Here is a 22,699-nt window from a genome sequence, read left to right as displayed (position 1 = left end):
AATAAAGTCACCTTTAAGGTAAGTTTTATCAAATTCAGTGAGTACTGCAAGCATGCATGATGTTTTTTGCACATCTCGTGTTAAAAAGAGCAATATTGTCTTATTTAAAAAAAAAAAACAGTAAAGTGTCAGATTAACATGTTAAAATAGTTCAGGTCTTTAAGCCAGTTCGATCCTGAAAAGTTGTGAACCTGAAATTATGTTGTTTTTATAAAAACAATGTCAAAAATCATTTTTATATTCTCAGTTGATTAGCATTTTCTCATATCTTTACACTTCCGGTCTAATTCACTCAGTCAGGTCCTTCTCATTTGCCCGATTAGACTCCCCACTGCCCTGTAATTGAGCATCTTGCACTGTTTCGTCTCAGTGGTGTGGCATCGCTCAGTGGTTTTACCATTAGCATCATGTGTTGGCTTTCTCCCATCCAGCCTCAGTGTGAAAACACAGCGGCTTCAAGTCGACTGATTGCGCTGCAGGAAACTGGAGAAATCTGACAAAGAAGTGGTCCTGTTACTGTCGGTGTTCAACAGAATCTATAGTAAATGCAAATAAGTTACTCTTTTTATTTGTTTTTACTCTTTTTGTTTGAGTTGGAGTGAACTAACAACAAATAGTATATGTTAGCTTCCAACGTTGCCAGTAACAGTAGTTTTATAATGGTTTATATTGCTTTATTGATTCTGTGACTGCCCTGCTGATCCGCTTTGCCTTATTAACCCCTCTCATGTTGCACTTTTCTTTTTTTTTGAGAGGGCACTACACAAGTAACATTTTATTGTCATAAAATATGATGTGATCTACATCATATATCACATCTTGATGTATGTGACATATTTTAATCTTTTTTTTTTTTTTTACTCATCTTATTTTGATTGGAATTTTGCCCCACAAGATAATTATAATTTATTTGACCTGGTTTGTTTTACTTGGTTTTTAGTTGTAATATGTGTTCAGAAAAATGCTAGGTAAAATATTTTGACTAGTAAAAACATTGTTTTCTATTCTATTCTATTCTATTCTATTCTATTCTATTCTATTCTATTCTATGCTATTCTACAGTCATTTAGCAGATGCTTTTATCCAAAGCGAGATAAATCTGAAAACCTGCATCAGTTAAAAATATTTCAAATTCATACAGTGACTGGATCTAAAAACATGTGAATTAGACACCCTGTGAAAGTTAAAATCTGTTTCACTTGTTTTAATGCCTCTAAAGAACAAAGTGCTTGTGATAAAGCGGTTGTCAGGAACTGCTGATTTTGAGTGGATGAACTGATTTGCTCCTGTTTGTGTTTATGTGAGCGTTATTTGATCTCTTTTTTTTTTTCTGTGAATGAAAATCCAGAGGAGTCAGGAGCAGGTGCAGCTGCAGTCATTATGCAAAGTGCGCTTTGTGCTCTGTAGTGCTGTTAAAACAAACGCACACGTCCACAGAGTTTATTTGGCAGCTGGTTGGAGACGTGTGAGAGTCTACTTTTACTCCACTTGATTTCATTGCATTTAAACTCCCAAAGCTCCCAAAGCTGCTGCCAATTACCACCACTTAATCTGACCTCCGCCTCTAAACGAATAAACATGGAAATCTGCTCCATCCATGGAATAAACGGTTACACTCTCGCCTCACACTCATGCTAGCTGATTAGCCGGCACAGCCCAGAGTGAGTGGCTGCATTTACAACTGTCACATCCTTGTTAAACAGACCCCCATCATCGGGTCATTCCTTTGTGCTTTCAGTCCAGAGGAGGGGGCTTGATCTCACGCTGAGCTGTTAAAACCACACAGGATGCACACCTAGATACTCAAACATTGGTTGCATGTTTGAGCAGCCCACTGAAGCAGCAGCTTCTGAAGAGATCTCGCTTTTTCCTGCTAAACGTCTTGTTGAATATTCGCTTTAATCCTGAATGTTTGATGGAGTGAGTTGTTCTGTCCAGTCCGTCTGTTTTCGACTTGCTGCTGGAACTGCTTGAGTTTAGATGGGAGGCTGACAATCGGCCACACAGGTAGAGGCAGCAGAGCCAGGTGTTAGATCGGCTAATTGAAGCTCAGACTAAAGGAAACATCAGCAGGAATCTCAACTCTTACCTGTGTTAAATTGATCATATACCTGACAGGAAAATAGAGCACAACATGCATCACAACTTTATCTGTGTTCAATGTGTCTTTATTTTATTCTTTGCTTTGTGAAAATTTACACACATTCAGTTTTGTAGAGAGCTTCTCCTTCTTCTCACTTAGGTGAGTATTAGTGTAAATAAAGAAGGTTTACCATGTAAACAAGGGAAAAAAGAGATCTTTTATTAATGTGTCAGCTAGCTGGTTAATGTTTGATCGTAGGGAGTGGTGCCTCCCATGTGTGTTTGAGAGAAATCCCCAACTGCGTCAGCTGATCAGAACTGAGGTGATCACATGGTGGTCTGAAAAGAGTTGAGCAGATGCAGTTTATGTTGCTTGGCAACAAAATAGATGAAAGAAAAGCAAGTATTTCTAGCAGCTTGGGCAACAAATTAATGACACCGACAGAAGTGGACAAAATAAACTGATGCAACAGAAGTCACTGATGTGTGACAGAGATGAACTGTGGTGCATTTACTTTATTTACTTTATTCTTGCATTTTGCTTGTTTGCTGCTGTATTTATTTGCATCAAAGTGGAAGTAGGGGGTTTTTGCAGTTTGTCAGAAGGATGATGCAGAACCTAAAACTGCCGAATAATGTGAAACTTATTGGGTAGTTTCAGCATGCGGGATCACTTTAATGCATTAAAATTGCAAAACACAACATCTGACTGCTCTTGATTTCTTATTTGTTGCATAAGTGAGTCATCTGCTGCTGTAACAAATAGTCAATTCAGAACTTATTTGATACAACAGTGAATAGAAAGAACTGTGAACTTTAGAAAGTTTAACCCTATATTGAAATGGCTTTTCAGATGTGCTGAAGCAGAAGCATCTATTAAAACAGCATGTAATGAACATATGTAAAGTTTAGAGGAAAAAAAAAACAGTAAAAAGAATGTAATTCACAAAACAAGAATCAAAGATTATGTGTCCAGTAGGGCTGTGACGATACACTTTTGTCCCGATTCGATTCCGATTTTTTTGGGTGCTGATTCGATTTAAATTGCGATTCTCACATTTCTTTGATATTGCCAATTTTTGTAGATTAAAAACAAAATTAATGTATAAAACTTATTTTTTTGCTCTTAATATTTCTTGATTTCAATTTGAAAAAACAACAACACAGTAGCCAAATCATCATTCTGCTGCTTTAACGCCCCAGAAGACAAGTAAAAAGATAAATAAAAACAATAAAAATGACAAAAAATTTTATACTGAATTATTTTTATTTGTTTTAAGAAAAATTTTAAAATTGTGAAGCAAAAAAAATCCCGATTTTCGATTTTTCGATTCGATTTTCCCACCCCTAGTGTCCAGCATGACTGTGGGGTTTAATAAAAAGGATTAAATTAATCAAAGATCAGTATAACTTTGTGTTCAGTTCACCTCAGCTGCACTGCTTTAACAGAAAAAGCCCTCCAGAGCCACAGGAGGCCATTTCTTCCTGTTTCCATCAAGCTGTACAAGACTGTTGATCACACTATAATCACTGTACTGTTATTCATATGTATAAATATATATATATATATATATATATATATATTTTAGTCTTCTGTTGTTGCTTTTTGATTTTTTTTTATCATGCATGGAGCATCTGGAAAGCAAACATTTTCCCTCCCAGGATCAATAAAGTATTTCTGATTCTGGCTAGATTTAGTTTTCAAAAGGTTTTTCCTAAATTTTTGAAGCTTTATTAGTCTATCATTTAAATCTGTGATGAGAACAGCAGAGTTGTCATGTCAGAAGGACTGAACGATCAGGCAAGATTTAAAGGAACCTTTAGATTAAACAGACTCAACTGGAAAGACACCAGTAAACTAAACTGTTTTATGGTTTCTGGTTTGACGTTGACCTTGTTTGACATTTTTCTGCTTTATTAGCAACATTTTTGGTGGTTTAGAGAAACTACTGGCTACATTTTTACCGGCATCACTATTGTTTGCTGTAGCAGTTGTCACATTCCCAGATCTTCTGCGTCACAATTCAGGCCTTTTTCACGGGTTAACAAGAATGTTGTCATAAGACAGAACTGACAGCTACAAAAACAAGACTCAACTGAAATAACCTAAATACACGGCAGTTTTTATGGTTCTTAGTGTGTTAACTTAGTGCGTGGACTTGCACCAGTTTACAGATTTACATCAGTTACAAGCATGTGGATTTGAGCTGAGACTCTTCCTCTGCTGTCTATAATATTTGTCAGCATTTTCCGTCAGATAGGAATAAAGTTGAGTGCAAAACATAAAATACTGACATGAAAACAGTCTGAATCAAGTGATTCCATCACGTAAGAACAGTGTTGGTTTAAGTAAAGCGTTTTAATATCAGAGTTCAAAAGTTCCCATTAGAAAAATCCTGCCTCAGACACACTCCCTCCCTTTCTCTGCTTTCCCTCTCTCTCACACACACACTCACACACACACACACACACACACACACACACACACACACACAACAATAGCAACCCTGTGAAGAGAGGAAGTGTTTGTTCAGAGGCTTGTGGGCTGGCTGGCCCAGCGGTCCGCTGCCAGGAGCCGGATCAGAGCAGCCACTGACAGTGGCCTTTGCTGAGGTGTGAAGCCGGAACTCGTCTGAGTTCTCAGTCAAGTACAGGACGAGCTGCCTGACAGATCTGGACTGTGGGAGGGATTTGTTGACTGTGGGACTTCTCTCTTCTTTAGAGGTATCTCAGATTTGACTTGGTGTCCTGCTTATGTGTGTTATTGCTCTGACTCTGTTTGTATCCTGAGTCTTTTACTGTAGAACACTTTGGAACATTTATTTATTTGTTGGCACGATAAACTTTGTGGAGAAAAGTAATGATCCAAAGAATGGTTAGGAATGTAATCTTACGATTATGTAAAGATGATGACATGCATTTATTTTCTCATGTTGCTTGTAGTTGCTCTTCCTAAATGTTCAACAGATGAGTAGCCAGATGTTTTATAAAGGTGAATTAGTAATACTGGAAGTATTGCTGTAGTCATTTCCTTCATGTGGAGGAGGAGGGGTGGCATGTCACGTATTCCCTGGCAATGCTTTGCTATTGCTTCTAGATCATTACAACAGATGGATTTTATTCAGGATAACTGGGAAATCAATGTTAAAGAGCAAATGAAGGAAATGTAAGTTCAGATTTTTCTTTTATTGTGGTTTATAACGGACCAGAGTTAAGTTGGATCTGTAGATCTGCAGCCGGTGGGAGTTTGAATGATGCTCCTCACGCAGCTCAGAGCTCTCGTCTCCACTGGTTTTAAATAGCAAGAGGTTTCAGTATTTCTACCCCCTGTGGGGCGTGGTTGGGGTGCTTCTCAGCAGGACAGACCTGGCATTTATGACGGGGTGTCTCACTGAAGGCTGCTGCTATTTAAACTTTGTCTATTATAGGGAATTCAGGGCAGTCAGTGAGTGGTTCAGTCACTCGAGTGAGGTTTAGGCTTCAGGGTATTAAAGAAAGACTGGGTTAGAGGGGTGTTTCAAAGAGGTTTATTTTAGGGAGCCTGTGGCATCCAGAGAGGGCCATGCTCTGCATTCCTGCTGTTCCTAAATTTTCAGTTGTATCACCTCGAAGGACAGCAAATGTCCAGCCTGACAACAGCTGTTTGTCGGGTCAGAGGTCACGGAAATGACAGCAGGGGCAGCAGTGGAGTTTCAGCTCAATCTGAGCTGTGGAGTCAGCCGGCCTTTTCACTCATCGTGATGGGTCAGGTAGGAGGGGAGTTGAGAAGTTGTCAGCAGGGAATGAAGCTGTGATCAGAAAGGTGATGAAGGAAGTTTTACGCAGAAAAACAAGAAACAAACTAGTTTGTTGCTGGTTGGAGATGCATAGCAGTTATGTGAGGAAAAATCCGTCATGCTGGTGATTATAGCAAGATTTTTTTTTCTTCATCAACAGATCAATCAGGCAAGTTTTGCTGTTTTACCTTGGCTATGCCTATTGAGACAGTTAACGGGTCGTTGCATCTACACAGCGACATATAGACATATAATCTATCAGTGTGACAGATCACTGTGTGTGAATGTTACCTGCTTACCTCTAGCTTCACATGACGGTTGCTGGGAGCTCTGACAGCTCTTGGAAAACCAGCAGTAAATGCAACATTTTTGGTGTTTCATGAATCTTGTGTAAATTAACTGCAACATAGAAAAACTGAGCTTCATTTATATTGATGCAGGTCAACATGCGCCGCTGAGCGCAGGACAGGAAGAAGTTGTTCTGGCCAGGAATTTAACTTTTGTCTGCTTTCAGTGACTTTCCACTGTAGATTTACTGATCAGGTATGTTTACATTAACTAAAGTCATCGCATCCATGATGTCATCATTAGTTGTCTGTTTAGTCGTCAGCATAGAAAATACAAACTGCAGATTTTTTAAAATCACTCAGAAAACCCACTTTTACCATGAATTTGATGCATTTTTAAAATACTTAAAGTTCCTAAAAGTTGTTGATGAATTGATGGTGCAGTTTGAAAATGAGATGTGTGAACCGTGTCCATGTCGAGCGGGGAAGTGCTGACTTAGCATTTGTATGTAAAGACTTGATGCGTTTGTATTTTATACTTAAATACCACAAACCATTGGTTGAATCAGATACAGTGCATCTCTTCTCATTGTTCATATTGCTGAATAAATCATATGAATAGCCTAGTATGGTATTACTTTTTGTTGTTTGAGGTATTTCATGAATGTGACATTTGCTAGAAGTGTCACATTGTACCAAAGGAGGATTGGACATGAACAAGAGAGGCTGCTTTGGTTTCATTTATTTGCATTTATAGATTTGGTTGTGTACTTGTGGAATGCCTGCAGTGGTCAGTAGATATTTACATGTTATGGAGGTGGATGTAAACATGTTTGTGCTTCAGCTTCTCACCTCGCAGCAGGACATTTCCCAACAGGAGAGCCTCTGCAGGGGCTGTAGGTCAGGCTATATTTGGTTGGCGCTTATTAAGTGTAATAATGTCATTAGTCTTTAGTGAACGGGACCCTCCCGCGTGCTGCACACACCTTGCCATGTTTACACATTTCACATGTATGTTAGTTGTGAAGAGCATGTTGGATATCCTTGCCCTGTAGTTTTGCTCTCTTGGGTGTGAGATTGCAGAAGCTGCCGTACTTTCAAACTGGGTTTGTTGTGTGTACTTAGTGGTGAATTAGCGTGTAATAAATGTCTTTCAAGTAGGATTTATCACCTCTGTACTGTTGTGCATATCATAAAATAAAGTCTTTAGTTGAGTGCTTTGCAGAGTGTATCACATCTGCAGGTAGACAGGAACCCTGCGTAACATGAGGGAGCAGTGGATGTGCTGCACTGATATCTTTTATGCTGTACTCTGCATGTTTGCTCGTCAACAACAGCAGCTGGTGCACTTTGATCACACAATCACTCACTCTTGCTCGATGACTTGTTTTATGTGGTTTACTCTAATGATCTCATGCACCAGCCAGCAGATTCTGTCTATAATAGGTCACATGATCTCTAAACAAAGCCCGTCTGCCTATCAAATCCTCTCGCTGTCCAGTGACAGCTCAGCAGTCTGTTCAGGTTGCCAAGGCTGTTGTCATAGCAACCGAGTTGCTCTCGATGTTTCATCCACTGCAGCTTGATTGACAAAAGTGTGTTGGGTTTGAATCCTGGTAAATTTAATAAACTTCTCATAACACATAAAATTAATATATGATTGAATAGTTTATTTTTAAATCAAATTCAAATGGAAAAAAAAAGAATTTTCTTTATTAGTAAACTCATCTGCAGATTTAATGTGCAATAGCATATTTACATGATTCTGGGAGTTTCAGCAGGAGTGTTTACTCCTTAATATTTCAAATTTATGTTTATTGGGCAGGAAACGAGTGTTTACACTCAAAGCCAATAAACAGAACCTGATTTTTTCTGATTCTGTGTCAAATCAGTGGTTGCGCAAGGATGAACGGCATGATATGCTTTCCCAACTATTTCATCATCACTTTTGATGTTTTTCACATCATTTAACTGCTCAGAACATCATTTGCTGCCAGCTTTATTCTTTACACGGTAAATATTCACTTCCAGTTTAGCCATTGCACTCAGTTGTGCAATAAACAAACCAGATGCTTCCTCTGACTTTACACAAATATGTAAATTGAATGTAAATTTGCAGCATGGCTTGTCTTACTCTTGTGTCTGTCTCTTTCCAGATTGAGAACATAGATGCCTGCCTCAGCTTCCTGGCAGCAAAAGGAGTCAACATCCAGGGTCTGTCTGCAGAAGGTAAGCTGGACTTGTGCAGCTTTAATCAGGTTTTCTTACTGAATATTTCTGCAGCAAAACATTTTTTCCAGACTGTAAAAGAACTTGAATGCTATCAGAGTGTGTACTTTTCCTGTTTGATGCCTCATTTTTTCCCTTAAACTGATCTTCAGAAATTCGGAATGGGAATCTGAAAGCCATCCTCGGCCTCTTCTTCAGCTTGTCCCGTTACAAACAACAGCAGCAGCAGGCCCAGCGACAAAACTCCCAACCAACACTCAACCAAGGCACACACCCTCCCCTGAGCCACCAGAGCAGCGCTCCGGCACAGCTCAGCCAATCTCCGCATGGGACTCCCCTCACCAACCCGAAAGCAGCACAGGCCGAGATGCAGTCCAGGTGAGCCTGAAGCATGCGAGCTGTACAAACTACAAATATTAGATATTTAACTATGAAACAGAATGAATGGACTTGTGTGTATTTTCACTGTCTTGATGTTTCTGCTGTTAAAAACCATCAGTTTGACGTTTCGATCTTCCTGTTCACACTTCATGTCATTTAAAATTCTAAACTTGACCTCTATCTGTCCTCTTCCATATCTCTCCTCTCCTTTCTTCTCCTCTAGGAATGGGTCTCAGAGTAAACTACTCAAGTTTTCCCTTGGTCAGAAAAAGACCTCTAGGTCAGCTTCTCTTGCTCTTGCCCCCCCCCCCCCCCCCCCCCCCCCCCCCCAGCCCCCGCCCTTCCTTTCTCTCCCCCTCCACCAAACCTCCTGTCCTGTCCCTTTCCTGGAAATACAGAGGTAGAAATTGCCCCTAATCAAGGATAACATTTCTTTTGTACTGTAATGAGTTTCATGTTACTTTGTCTGTGATTAAGGGCAATCTCTACTACAAGCATTATCCATTATGCATGAGTGATAGTGTTCAGCAGATAGGAACTAAAGCTCACGGCTCCATTTTCGGACGGCCGTGCTTGCCTCTGGCATCGCGCTTCATTTGGCAAGCCTGCTAAGTGGGCCGTGAAAGACCTTTAGATAACCCCTATATAAATGTGTGTGTGTGTGTGTGTGTGTGTGTGTGTGTGTGTGTGTGTGTGTGGATTGGTTTGCTTGACAGGAACATTCCCCATATAATATAACATTAATAATTAACAACAAAAGACTCTGGCAGGATGCGTGTCTGTCAAGGGAAAGTGTGTTACTGGAACTTACCTTTGTTTGGCTTTTGTTTGCGTTCACATTAACCTTTGTTAAATAGCATGCAGTGACTTATTATGTGATAATACACCTGAAACTAAATGTAGGATTTGGTTTTGCATGATGCCCATCTCAGATATTTGTTTCTCCTGTCCCCCTATTTAAAAACTGCAAAGAAATGAAATGGCCCCATCTTGTGGCGAACTTATGTAACTACAAGATGTAAAATGTGTTACCTGTGATATTTTTGTTTTTCCATCCACTAAAGGCTTAGTGTGTGTGTATATGTGTGGGTGTGTGTGTATGTATATATGCTATACACACACACACACACACACACACACACACACATATATATATATATATATGTATATATACATTGTGTGTGTTATTATATTTTTTATTTTATTTGTGTTTTTATGGTTCATTTATTGCTAATAATAACAATAAAGCATGATGCATCCATGAGTAGATTGTAGGAAAGCTAGTAGATTTTAGGGGTGGGAAAATCGAATCAAAAATTGGGATTTTTTTTTTTTTTTTTTTTTTTTGCTTCACAATTTTAAAATAATTTTTTTTGTTAAAAAATAGATTTTTTTTTTTTTTAAATAAACAAAAATAATACATTTTTGCCATTTTTATAGTTTTTCTTGTCATTTTGGGCATTATAGCAGCAGAATGATGGTCTGGCTACTGCGTTGTTTTTTCATAATTGAAATCAAGAAAAAACTAGCAAAAAAAGTGTTTTTGACGTTTTTTTTTTGGGGGGGGGGTTAATCCACAAAAATCAGCAATATCAAAGAATTTTTAGAATCACAATTTAAATCAAATCGAAATCCAAGAAATAGGAATCAAATCAAATCGGGACAATTGAATATCGTCACACCCCAAGTAGATATCTTAGACTTGTTTTCTCTGTATAAATGATGGTCATTCAAGGCAAACGGCATACTGGAAATGAGCTGATTTCATTTGTGAGAGATGACTAATAGAGCTATAATCTGCTTATCAGCACAGTCTATGAATGATGATGATGATGATGAAGAATTAACTTTTGACAAACAGGTTGCATGTTTTCGTTTGGCTTTAGTTAAAACTTTCCTCTCAGATCCCAAAAGCAACAGATTCAGTTAGAATAAAGAAGCTTGATGTCATCATTTCTCCAGGGCTCATCTGTGGTTAATAAGGTTTCCTGTCTGAATCCATGTGGATCCAGAGGAGCAGTGAATGTAATCTGAAGCTGTTTAGCTCTCAGTGGACTTGCACTCTATCCAATTTATCTGCCTCAGTTTGATTACTGGAGGTGTGCGTAAGAAGGAGGAGCCTGTCAAAGTTACAGGAATAACAAAAATTACATAAGTTTACAACGCACGCTCTCAAATTTCCAACTGAGGATCACCAAGATGTAAACATTTATCTTAGCAAACTCACTGTTATCAATCAGCCTGAAATAGTATAAAACTCAAATCACACATAGGACTTGTATTTACAACTGGTTCAGCTAGACTTTGGTTAGATCTGATTGGATATCAAGTATCATTTACTGATACTTAACAACGCCAAGTTTTCTTTATTATTAAACACATTCTCAGACAACTATTTTTTTAAACACTGTTTCTTTGTTTACATGACATAATCAGGCATCTGGCAGTGATCAGATTAGATCTTGTGCATTTTAAATGATATAATTAGTTGCACATAGAGCTTTTATGTGCTGCTCATTGTGTTATTGTCTGTTTAATGTAAATGGTTGTAGTTTAACAGTGAATATTATGCAGAATTTACTGTTGAAGAGCAGGAACACGTATTTAATTGGATTTGATCATTTTACATGTTTGGAAATAATCAAAAGATAGTATGATTAAACATTTGTGTTTTCATACATTTTTCTTATTTTGTTTAATAAATGATAACAAATTGACCCTATAAATGTGAAACAATCGGATTTTGTTTGTGGGATGCTTTTCCTGAAGATTGTGCACTATGTGTGGTGCTGATCAACAACCCACAAACACGCTCACACACAAGGCTGGTTTTTTGGTTCAGTCTGTGATCTATACCATGAAAACATTAGTTTAGGCTACATTTAATGATCACGTGAATAAAAAAAATAAGTTGAAACAAAGTGCTAATTTAAATATAGAAATTTCTCTTTTCTATGAGTCCTTTTAAATTTTTTAAAACCTTTTTCATGACAGACAGACAGACAGATAGATATTTTATCTTAATTTATTTTTAATTGGGAAGCCATAAACGAATGAGTAGCAACAATTTTTACATTGATTTCAGTCATTTTAGTCATGATTTTGATGAGCTATAGAACCTGGAAATTTAGTCTTCTGGCAGATATTTATCAGCATTTTAGTAAACAAACCTAGAATTTAACATACTGTTAACAATTAGAGTTTAAAATCCTTCCATAAACCCACTGATGTTTGTATCCATCTCAGGTACGATTTTAGGGAAGAAAGTATGTTTGGAAAAGTGTGGAATTACACATGAACACAGAATTCAACTTCTGTGTAAACATTACGTTACTTCAATTAACTCAAATGTTTCTCCGTCTTCTTCTGCTGTCCCTCCTCCTGTCCTCTCTCTGCATCCATCAGGCTACCTGGCCCCACAGCGAGGGTGTCCACTGCCGGCAGTGACATCCCTCCACGAGGCTCAGTCAGCGCTGCTGGGAACAGACGCAGTCAGGGCTTCAGTGACAAGACCAAAGCCAACTCTCACCTGAACAAAGGTAAAAACCAGAAAACAACCACATCCTGACACACTTTGGTCGAGAATGGAAGTAGAACAACAAAGCAGAAAGTGTGCGTGTGAATGAGAGAAAGACTGTAAGCCTGAAGCTGTAAAGAATCTTGATGCTTCTCACGGCGAACAACAAATCTTTTGGGTGGTTTTAATGATTGGTAATTAAGTTCATGAAGCTACTTTGAGAACAATAAAGCAGTAAATAAAGGAAATGCTTGCAGCATCAGTGCTACACCAAACAACTTCACTTTACTGTACCTTAAAGAGAAAAAAACAAAATAAACAAATAATTAAGACGTTAATCAGAAAATACATGTTTTAACATTTAAACTTTTATCCTGACTTTTTGTAAAATATTCAGATCTTATTTTTTATTTACTCATTAATTTTGAATAAATAAATAAAAAAAAAGTTTTGAAAATAAAATTAAAAAAAAAAAACTAAATTAAAATTTTAAAATTTAAAAAAATTAATGAAAATGTATTCTCGGACGGGCTGCACTGTGGCCTCACAGCAAGAAGGTCTCTGGTTCGATCCTTGGCTGGTTTGGTCAGTGGCCTTTCTGTGTGGAGTTTGCATGTTCTCCCCGTGTATGCGTGGGTTCTCTCCGGGTACTCCGGCTTCCTCCCACCATCCAAACACAAGCATGATGGTCACTCTAAAATGCCCCTAGAAATGAGTGTGAGCGTGAGTGGTTGTTCGTCTCTCTGTGTGTGGCCCTGCGATGGACTGGCAAGCTGTCCAGGGTGTACCCTGCCTGTCGCCCAAAGCCAGCTGGGATAGGCTCCAGCTTCCCCGCGACCCTGAATTGGAATAAGCGGTTCGGAAAATGGATGGATGGGTATTCTCGGACTTTTTTAATATATAAAAAAATAAATTAATTTAAAAAAAAACTGCCTCAGACTATCCTGAATTTTGTCAGTAAGGAAACATCTCTAAGAGAGAGTTACATTATGTCCTCATTCAGGCAGCTGTACACAGACAGTATTTGTTGCTATTTTATCTGACATGTGCAGGATATTGTTAAGATAATATTAGCTTGATTGTTTCAGATCTGAACTCTTTAGAAAAATAAGCAAAATATTTTTGAGTTAATAGGTGATGCTTGCCATGATGCTAGTTGTCATTACTAGATGTAGTTAAAGAAGCCCATAGTGGAAGGGAATTCCGTCGTGCAGGTTATTTTTATTTGTCTAACTAAAAAATAAAATATAAGTGCTGTGTTTGTAGAAATTATAGACATTTAATCTGTTCAGTTCACAGAATAGTAACCCATGAAATAATTCTATGCTGTAGAATTAAAGTTTATTTTTTCTAAAGGTTTGATGCGTTATCATGAACTACTACCTTCCACTTCAGTTGCGTTGGTTATTAATTAGATACTTCAAAGAAGATGACCTGATTTTAAAATTAACCGATAATTTTATGTTTCATCTAGATTTATTTAAGTTTATGTTTTTATGACTGAACCAGGAATTGTGTGTTTTTGTCTGCTGATGATTGAACCAGGAACCCTTTTTTTTTTAAAATCCAATCCTTTTAAATGCACCAGTTCTTTCTTACATAAGTCTCTCTAGACACAAACACGAAGATCTCTGCATTTTCATGTTAATAAGCTCTGTTCATGTTAAATAATGTGAAGTTGATGCCATGACGCATACAATGCTGGATCATTGTGGGTCCTTGTTTTGTTTGCACACAATATTCCAAATATCCCAACTGGGTTCGTGTTGGGTTTTGTCTCTGGAATAACCTCAAGGACAGTATGGTTAACCTCCAGAATAAATCCAGTGTGTCCCGTTTTCTGCTATTTGCTGAATGATAACGAGGAAGGAGTCGGCTGCTTGTCATATGCTGTCAGTGGAGTCAGCGCTGTTTTCACACAAGTTAACTGCTCTGACCCAGTTTAACTTACTGGCAACTGAAACATACAAACAGTGTCTTGTTTGCTGTGTGTTTAGTTAGATCAGTGTTTTATGTAGACTCTGTTAGTGTCCACAGTCTAAACTTATTACTCTGAATTAGACAGAAAATTCTAACCACCCAGAGAGAGAAAAGGTTGTCTGTGTTTCGACAAATGAACTGGGAAGTGAGTCTGAGCTGCATGGTGGAGCTGCTAACCCAAAGAGAGACACCGGTGCAGATCAGGGGCATTTTATGGTGCAGTCTGTGTGGACAAAGTTTTTGGTGGGTACAGAAAACTAATAATTAATGTAAACTTTTACACAATGCATCTGAATAAATGACTGAACTTTATCAGAAGTTATAGAGATTTTCCATCAGACATCCATCAGGACATGTTTGTCGGTTGGTGGTTTAGGGGGGTTAGTTTATGCAAATGTAGCTCTGCTCTGGACTTAGCAACATATATCACATCCACAAAGCATCAGAAGGAGTTTCTATAATGTCAAAGCGCCATGTGGTCGTATGAAGAGGACAAGATCTTAACAGTCTGCTGGTGTCCAAGCAACGGATGACTGAAGCGGCTGATAGTCAACAACTAAATGTTTGCAGTCTGGATGAAAGGAGAAAGCTTTGCAAGTTAAAAAGCTTGTAAATAAAGTTGTTTTTCAGGTATGCAGGGACATGTGTCTATTTCTAGGTGTATGATTGGGGGATGAGAATCCCGATGGACCCTCCAGCTCCCTTGTGTTAACAAACTCCTCCCCCCAGCCTTAGCGCTGCGCCACACTCCTCCCCCTCCCGCTCTGACCGACAAGAGTTTGGGACTCTCCTGTTTCTCTTGCCCATCTCCTCCTCCCCGTCACTTCTTTCTGTGCTCGTCCTGGATGTCTGCAGCACGCATGAGGTTTGTCAGCTTCCACTTGTAGATCGCCTCCATTCAGGATGACAAATGATCCTTTCACATGGATCCTTTATCAGATTTTTAATCACCTTCTGAAGATGTGGTAGCATAGACTCATGTTGTCACCGCTCATAGAAACTGCAGATGAAGATGTGGGAGTAGTAACTGAGGAGGTTAATAATTCATTATTAAGAATATGTTTAATGATTTCTGAAATTTCTCTGTCTTTTCTAACATGATGGCAAACCTCATAGTACTTTGGTGAGAAAATTACAAACTTTCTGTTTACTTCTTCCTACTGGTGCTTTTAAACATCAGCTAGTGTTTGCTTTATAGGGATATAGTAGTTGGCAAAACTGCACTTTAAGTTATACTCTGGTTGCATAAAACGATGTTGCTGCAGGATGGGGTGGTTGCAGAGACACCTACTGCCTCTATTGTGAGGCCAGAGCTGCTCTGTGTCAATGGCTGTGACACCAGAATAAAGTCATGTAACCAGAGGGCTCCAGAGTGGAGAAACAGACCTGAATCTTCTCTTCTGCTCTGTGTTAATATAAGGTGACAGAATCTGGGTGTTCACCAATTGACACAGAGCAGAGAAGCAGAGGGAGCAGGGGGCACCTGCGGTTGTGTTTGTGTACGTGCATGATTCTGTAATGCAAGTAAAAGTGTGTGTGTGTTTGTGTGGCTGGTGCTGTTAGTGAATGAATAGAGTTCTGATGAGCTGTAGCGTCACTGTTTGAGTGTATTCATGTGGAGAACCTTTAAAGTGTTTCAGTCTCCACACAAAAGCTGGCTGTCCCTCTCTGTTTTGGAGCACAATGACTGAGGAACGAGAGAGCAGGCTTCTGAAACCAGAACATGATGAGTAAGCAAACACCTGCAGCCTCCGACTTTGTGCTGGATTTTGCAGATGAAATGCTTGCGAGGGTGCCTGTAAATCTACGGTCCAGGGACAGCTGTTGTTGTAGTGCTCTGTCTCTGCAGAAGACAAATGAAACATTTTTTTCTCCATGTGTGAGTGTATGTGAGCAGGCCACAGGTCAGTAATTTGGTTGCTGGTTTTCTAAAGGCTTAATGCCTTGTGACCAGTGCAACCATGAGGGAAGTTGGATTACTTGTGATGTCTAAACAGTGTCAGCCGACGCTGCCTTTATTACATTTACTGCTTGTTTTCCATGTAACACAGCTCTGTGGCAGACATATAGAGTTTACAGCAGAAAAAAAACACCTCTGTCTCTTCTGACCAGACATAAATGCGTAGATATGAACGTAGAGAGCACGGAGCGTTGCTGCAGAGTGAAGTTACACACTGTCCTTGGTTTGAGACGGGAATGAAAACACATACATGCACACACCAGTGTGACGATCTATGAAAAGAGCTTTGAGTCCACCAGGGCTGATTTCCTGAAAGGTCTTGATGTTATCAGGATGCAGTGAGAGGAGCAGGCAGCTGGACCGGCCTTAAGAGGCCTTAGGCAAACTCCAGAGAGTGGGACAGGATTTTCTGGCAGACAGGAAGTAGAAGGGGTGGTCTGTGAACCTGTCTTTATCTGCTCTCTCATTTTAATCTATAATGACTGCAGTAATTAAGCAGTTAAGTCAAGCACAAATTCTCTCAGCATGTTTCCAAAAGCAGTCGGCACAGCTCAACCAGCAAAATAAATGTCTAGGATTTGGCCCCGGGGCTACACAGGGTCATTAGGCTGGTGACCCCTTCTCAGACCCGGTTAAGAAATGATTTGTTTATTTCTAAAGGAAATGGCTTCTTTAAGTGGATTCTGAGACCTGGATTTTCAAACAGAAGAAGAAGGAGATAAATTAAAACAATCAGAATAAGCTTGAAATATTTCATTGTGCAGCTTCTCGCTTGAACCGTGAGATCCTCTGGACCAGGGAGGCCCAAGTCTGGTCCTTGAGATCTACCATCCTGCTGTTTTTAGGTGCAACCCTTCTCCTACACACCGGAATCAAAGAAGTGGCTCGTTAGCAGGCCTCTGCAGAGCTGAATGACATGCAGAAGAGGAATTCAGCTGTTTGACTCAGCTGTGCTGGACAGGGGTTGCATCTAAAGGTTGCAGGATGGTAGATCTCCAGGACTGGACTTGGGCGCCCCTGCTCTGGACTATGGCGTTTGCTGTGACTGTGTTGCTGAGGATATTACTCCACCTTGTGGCCGCTTCACTGAAGGGTCAGCTTTGAATCAATTGTGAAGAAAACCTCTTAAATCTGATGTGAACTTTTGTTTATGGTAATGTAAATTCATGTTTGATAACTGTTTAAGTTTGTTAGAAACCCTGCTTGAGTTGAGTTTATGAGGCAACAGTTCCAGAGTCCATCACTTCATTTTCACTATGTTGAACATTGACTTCCTTCTTTTACCCTTAGCAACCTAACTGGAGCGTGTAGGTCAGGGTCAGTGGGTTCATGTCAGGGACCAGCTGACCCACTGTCCAGGGCCTGGCCAGGTCTTCAGTTTCTCCCTGTGTTTCTTTCTGACCCAAAATCAAAGCTGACCGCTATTCTGGGGCAGTACAGACCGTCCTGCTGGCCTACATCAAAGCTTCACTCATCCCAAACCTGCACTGCTTGTCCCTTATTCGTTCAGCCTGTTCCATAAGCACAGCAGGTTCCCCTCTCATTCAACCACCACCAATAGGAAGCCAGCTATTAGCAGCCTGACCCACTTTGGCCATGCTAACTGCTAGCACGTCTAATTGGGCTTTAATCACTTCCTAATAGCAGCATTGTTTCAGGTCATTCTGCTAAATGCTAATAGGGGGAGAGAGAAAAGGCAGTATTGTTGCTGTCTTTTTTCAATTAGGGCCTGAAAGGCGCTGTAGGAAATAAAGTGGAGAGCCTGATGGAAAAGTCTGAACAAGCAGGTTGATTGTTTATCAGTCTGCATAAATGCTGACATGATACACTGCAAGAACTGAAATCTAAGTAAGATTAAAAATCTTAAAATGAGTACATATGCTTATGGTTTTTTTAAAGGTAAGATCATTCTTAGTTTTTATACCAGAGAATTCCCCTTGTTTTAAAAGTATTTTACTTGTTTTGGGAAGTCTTGAAGTCTTGTTCTGTTGGCAGATAATTTATCTGATTTTAAGCAACATTTACCTAATTTTTGTACATTTTTTTTCTTGTTTTTTAAGGCTGCGTTTTTGCAGTGTAGGAGAATTTAAACAGAGAATTTAGGTTGTTGTGCATTAAAGAAAAACTGTATTCACTGACAATACTGCAAAGACTCAGCCTTAAAAAACAAGAAAAAAATATACAAAAATGAGGTAAATGTTGCTTAAAATCAGATAAATTATCTGCCAACAGAACAAGAAAATTTGGCTTGTCAAGACTTCCCAAAACAAGTAAAAATACTCTCAAAACAAGAGGAATTCTCTGGCATAAAAACTAAGGATTATCTTACCTTTAAAAGAATAAGCACATGTGTACTCAATTTAAGATTTTTAATCTTACTTAGATTTCAGTTTTTGGAGTGAAGGGAGGAAACATTTTTCTGGTTAAAGAACAATCAGAGAGCAAGATTCATTTATCACCATGCTGTTACAGCAATGCTCTTAAATCTGTAATCCCTCAAGATGCCAACAAGATGCTGCTCCTTCAGAGACTGCAGAGACTGAAACAGGTTGATTTAGTTAGAAAAGCAAACAAATGAACAAAAACAATAAATTCTGATGAAGTTTTCTGACTGCTTGCCTTCTTTAAGGTAAATATGAATAAGGATAATAATTAAAAAAAAAAAAAACACACACAGCATCAGCGCAAAGTTTACTTTACAGGAAAACCATGTTGAGTATAGTGTGTCATTTTACAAAGTCAAATCATACCCAAATGTGTAAAACCAGAAGAAAGTACACCGGCAGTAAAGCCATGGAATAAATACGGCTTTGTCTTCGTATGTTTATATGTACATAGTAAGGGGGGTACGTGAGGACTGAAGTGTTATGATTCAGTCCACCCAGTCCTCCCTGCACCGGCCCTCTCTCTCTCTCTGGCAGTTGGTGTTTGAATATTCAAATGTTACTGGTCTGAGCTGCCAGTTGCTGGTTGCACCACTCTGCATGCACGCTGAAAACCTCGGCCACCATCAGGAGACCCTGGCTCTCAAAAGGCACTGACTTAGACGTCCTCAGACGTTTCAGCTCTTGTCTTACCCCTTCAGCTTTTGGTAAGTTTGCTTGCTGGATGCTGCGGAGTCACATGCTGCAGATTTACACAGTTTCTTCTTGGGTGATGAATCTCGGTGCATTACAGCAAACATGTCATGTTGCATGAAATTCTTTTGTGCACTTTTCATCTCCGGGTTGAATTTTATGCATTTTTTTTATTTTGTTGTTTTTAATGATAGTTAAGAGAGCAAATTCAGACAACCAGATAGTGTTTCTGGACTGTTTTTGGTCAGAGGGACCTGGACCAAAAGCTGTCCTTATAAGTGCAAGCCTTTTAAGTGCAACAACACTTCTTCTTGACTTGGCCTGCTTGGCTGGACTTAAAAGCACTGGAGCCTGCTGCTCTATAGTTTTTATAAACAGTTTGTAATGGGCTCCTCTTACTGTTAGTGCTAAAGGTTTTTTTCTAACAGTTTTGGTGACTAGCTTGAAGCAAAGTAATGGCACATTTGGTTATATCAGCACAGGCCAACTTCAGGCCTTTATATGGTCACGTTGTGTGGGGTCTTAGAAGACTTACCCTGAACATCTGGTTTATTGTTTTCCCCTAGATACTCTACTTGTTTGATTTTTCTTCCTAATCTTTACACTCTTGCATAATTGTTTAATGAAATGTCTATTTTCTGATTTAGATTCCTTTGAGGGCATGACCTCACAGCCTTTGGTGATGACTGAGCATGCTCCATCATCTGCAGTGACTGTGAGTTCCTCTACCAGCATCCCAGCCACTACCTCCTCCCTGGTTCCTCCGTCTTCATCGACAGCCATTCCCCAGCCCAACAGCAGCAGCAGCAGCAGCAGCAAGCCCTGGAGGAGCAAGTCAACCAGCTCGAAGCAAACCTCCTCTCAACCTCCCACCTCCATGAGCACCCCCTCATCTGCCATGCAGCCCAGCAAGCAGGAGAAGGACGCTTCCTGCTCCGGTAAGGCTGCTCCTTCAACAGAAGCTCCTCCTAAAGCTGCCACTCAGAAGTCAATGCTGGAGAAACTTAAGCTGTTCAACTCTAAAGGAGGATCCAAATCATCCACCAACACCACCTCTTCCTCCAATGGAGTAGGGTCCCAGCCAGACAACCCTCCCTCAGGCAGGCAGATCGGAGCAGGCTATGTGGAAAGAGCTGAAACTGGCTCCAACACTGATCCCCTAGAGGAGGATGATGGTAACCTCAGGCCAGGACTGAACGGAACCAGCAATGGGACAGCATCACCAGGCACTGCTGTCTCTGTGACCGCCAGCAGCCCCAAAATCGCTCTACGGGGCATTGCCCAACGCACTTTCAGCAGAGCCTTGACTGCCAAGAAGAGTTCTGTGAAGGGCCCTGAAAAAGACAAAGACAGGGGCAAGGAGAAGGAGAAAGGAAAGGACGTGGGGAAGCGTGTCTCTGATAGAACAGAGCTGAGGGGAGAGGAGCTGAAGGAGGAAGTTGCACCAGCCGCTGCAGATGCTGAGGTGTCAAACAAAAGGACCTCTAAAATAGCCAGTTTCATTCCTAAGGGGGGTAAAGTAGCCAAAAAGGAGAGTTCCACCCCTGCACATAGTGGAATACCAAAGCCAGGAGGCAAAGTCCCAGGAGTTGGGAGCAAAGCTTCCTCAGTGAAGGAGGTGGGGGAAAGGCCTCGGAGCATGAGGTTAGGAGGGGGCCTTGCCATGCATCGGGGTCCCCTTGACAGAGACAGGGACAGCAGACACTCCAGCTCTACCTCCAGCCTGGCCTCTACAGAAGGAAAGTCCGGCGCTGCCCCTGCGGCTGGAGGAGGCACCACACAGAGCACCGCCAGCAACACGGTCAGCGTGCAGCTACCTCAGACCCAACAGCACCACAGCCACCCCAACACCGCCACCGTCGCACCTTTCATGTACAGGTGAGATCTTTTTTCCTTTCTCTTTGTCAGTGTCTTTCTGATTCCTCACCCTCAGCTTTATTCTTAATCTTTGAGATCACATTCACACCAATGACTGGAATCATTTCAATTTCTACAAACTGGATTCTCTGGCATATTTTACAAAATCTTTGAATCTTTCTGTTTTTATTTCCTGCCTCTGTACACACACCTGTCTGCCCAAAAATGTGTGGATGTTGAGTGTCTCTGACCTCTGTCCTGGTCCCAGTATGATAAGGAGAGAGGTCCACTGCACTTTCATTAAGTCCTTTCTAAAAGCTACTCATTAACTTTCTAACACTTTCTGTGTTCCTGCCTTTTTTCCTTCTGCAAAGTCTGACCTCTCGACCACATCTTTGAAAAAGACCAACCCCATTATCAGTCTTTTCTTAAACTTCCTCCTCTGCTGTATACCTGTCAAATCCCATTACTTGCAGGATTATATCACCTCCACACCTAATGTGTGCAGTAAATAAGAACTGTAAAAGCATTTTCTCTCAACATTCATGGTGTAAATTGAAAATAAAATGTCCTCAAATTAATCAACTAAACCAAAACACTAAATGTAAAGACATAAGCTCTCGTTTCATTCAGTATTTTAGAAGCATTTACTGCACAGCAGCATGTTAAGAGGCAGCCAGTGACTTCAGCTGGCTCAGAATGAGCGTCATTAGTCAACAAGGACAAAGTCTGGAAGCAGGCAAAGCCCAAAGGCTGCCTGCAGCGAGGTATTCAAACATCATCATCTCCAAAAGCGACCAGCCAGTGCAGTGGCAGTGCTGTATTGATTTATACTCAGAAGACAAACAATAGTGACGTCTGAGGCTTAGCAGGCATTCGTTTTGGACCGCAGTCACAAGACACAGCAGATTTAACTCTTAATCAGGTTTATTCCTCCTTCGTGACAATTTTCTGAATATTAGTTTCCTGCTAAGATCATTATAATTCAGTTTCGATGATTTCTTCCCAGATCCCAAACAGACGGCGAGGTTACAGCAAACGCAGAGAGTGGTTCAGGCGGAAGAGGTGGAGACGTTTCCTGCACCAAGACCAACCAGACCTCCACTGAGGATCTTTCAGGTGACCACTTTACAGTCTGTCTTTGTTTAAAATATTATAAATGTATTATCATGGTGATAAATTATTTTTTATGTGCCGCTCAGGTGAAGACCCAGAGACGAGACGGTTGCGTACTGTCAAAAACATCGCAGACCTGCGACAAAACCTGGAAGAGACCATGTCCAGCCTGCGAGGAACTCAGGTCACACACAGGTAAAGTGTCTCAACTGGCCCCACCTGCTGGACTATGTAAATATTATGTATTGTTGGTGTTATATTACATTTTCTGATGATCCATTTTGCTCATTTGATTAGAAATTGTGTTCCTGTTTTAAATCTGTTTGGTGAAGAAAACTATTGCATTAAAGTAACTAAATAAAATCCTTTTTTTCTAAAAGGTTTTCCGTTCAGCAACTAAGTTCCAGCTTGTCAAGTCAGCAGTGTTTAGAGTACGT

The 22,699-nt window shown here is 40.2% G+C and overlaps 1 protein-coding gene across 1 annotated transcript in view; it reads left to right on the top strand.

Moving 5' to 3' along the window:
• Positions 1–22,699, top strand: part of nav2a (neuron navigator 2a) — an 89,949-nt gene that overhangs the window by 15,129 nt on the left and 52,121 nt on the right. Inside the window, exons 4-10 of the mRNA XM_079240831.1 lie at positions 8,302–8,374; positions 8,527–8,752; positions 8,979–9,035; positions 12,161–12,294; positions 19,937–21,167; positions 22,156–22,265; positions 22,349–22,457. Of these exons, the coding sequence (XP_079096957.1) occupies positions 8,302–8,374; positions 8,527–8,752; positions 8,979–9,035; positions 12,161–12,294; positions 19,937–21,167; positions 22,156–22,265; positions 22,349–22,457 (1,940 nt within the window). The remainder of the gene's footprint in view (positions 1–8,301; positions 8,375–8,526; positions 8,753–8,978; positions 9,036–12,160; positions 12,295–19,936; positions 21,168–22,155; positions 22,266–22,348; positions 22,458–22,699) is intronic.

This window comes from Telmatherina bonti (assembly GCF_933228915.1).
Source record: "Telmatherina bonti genome assembly, chromosome: 1".
Lineage (NCBI taxonomy): Eukaryota > Metazoa > Chordata > Actinopteri > Atheriniformes > Telmatherinidae > Telmatherina > Telmatherina bonti.
Note: the sequence above shows the minus strand (reverse complement) of the source record. Positions and strands in the feature narration are given on the sequence as shown.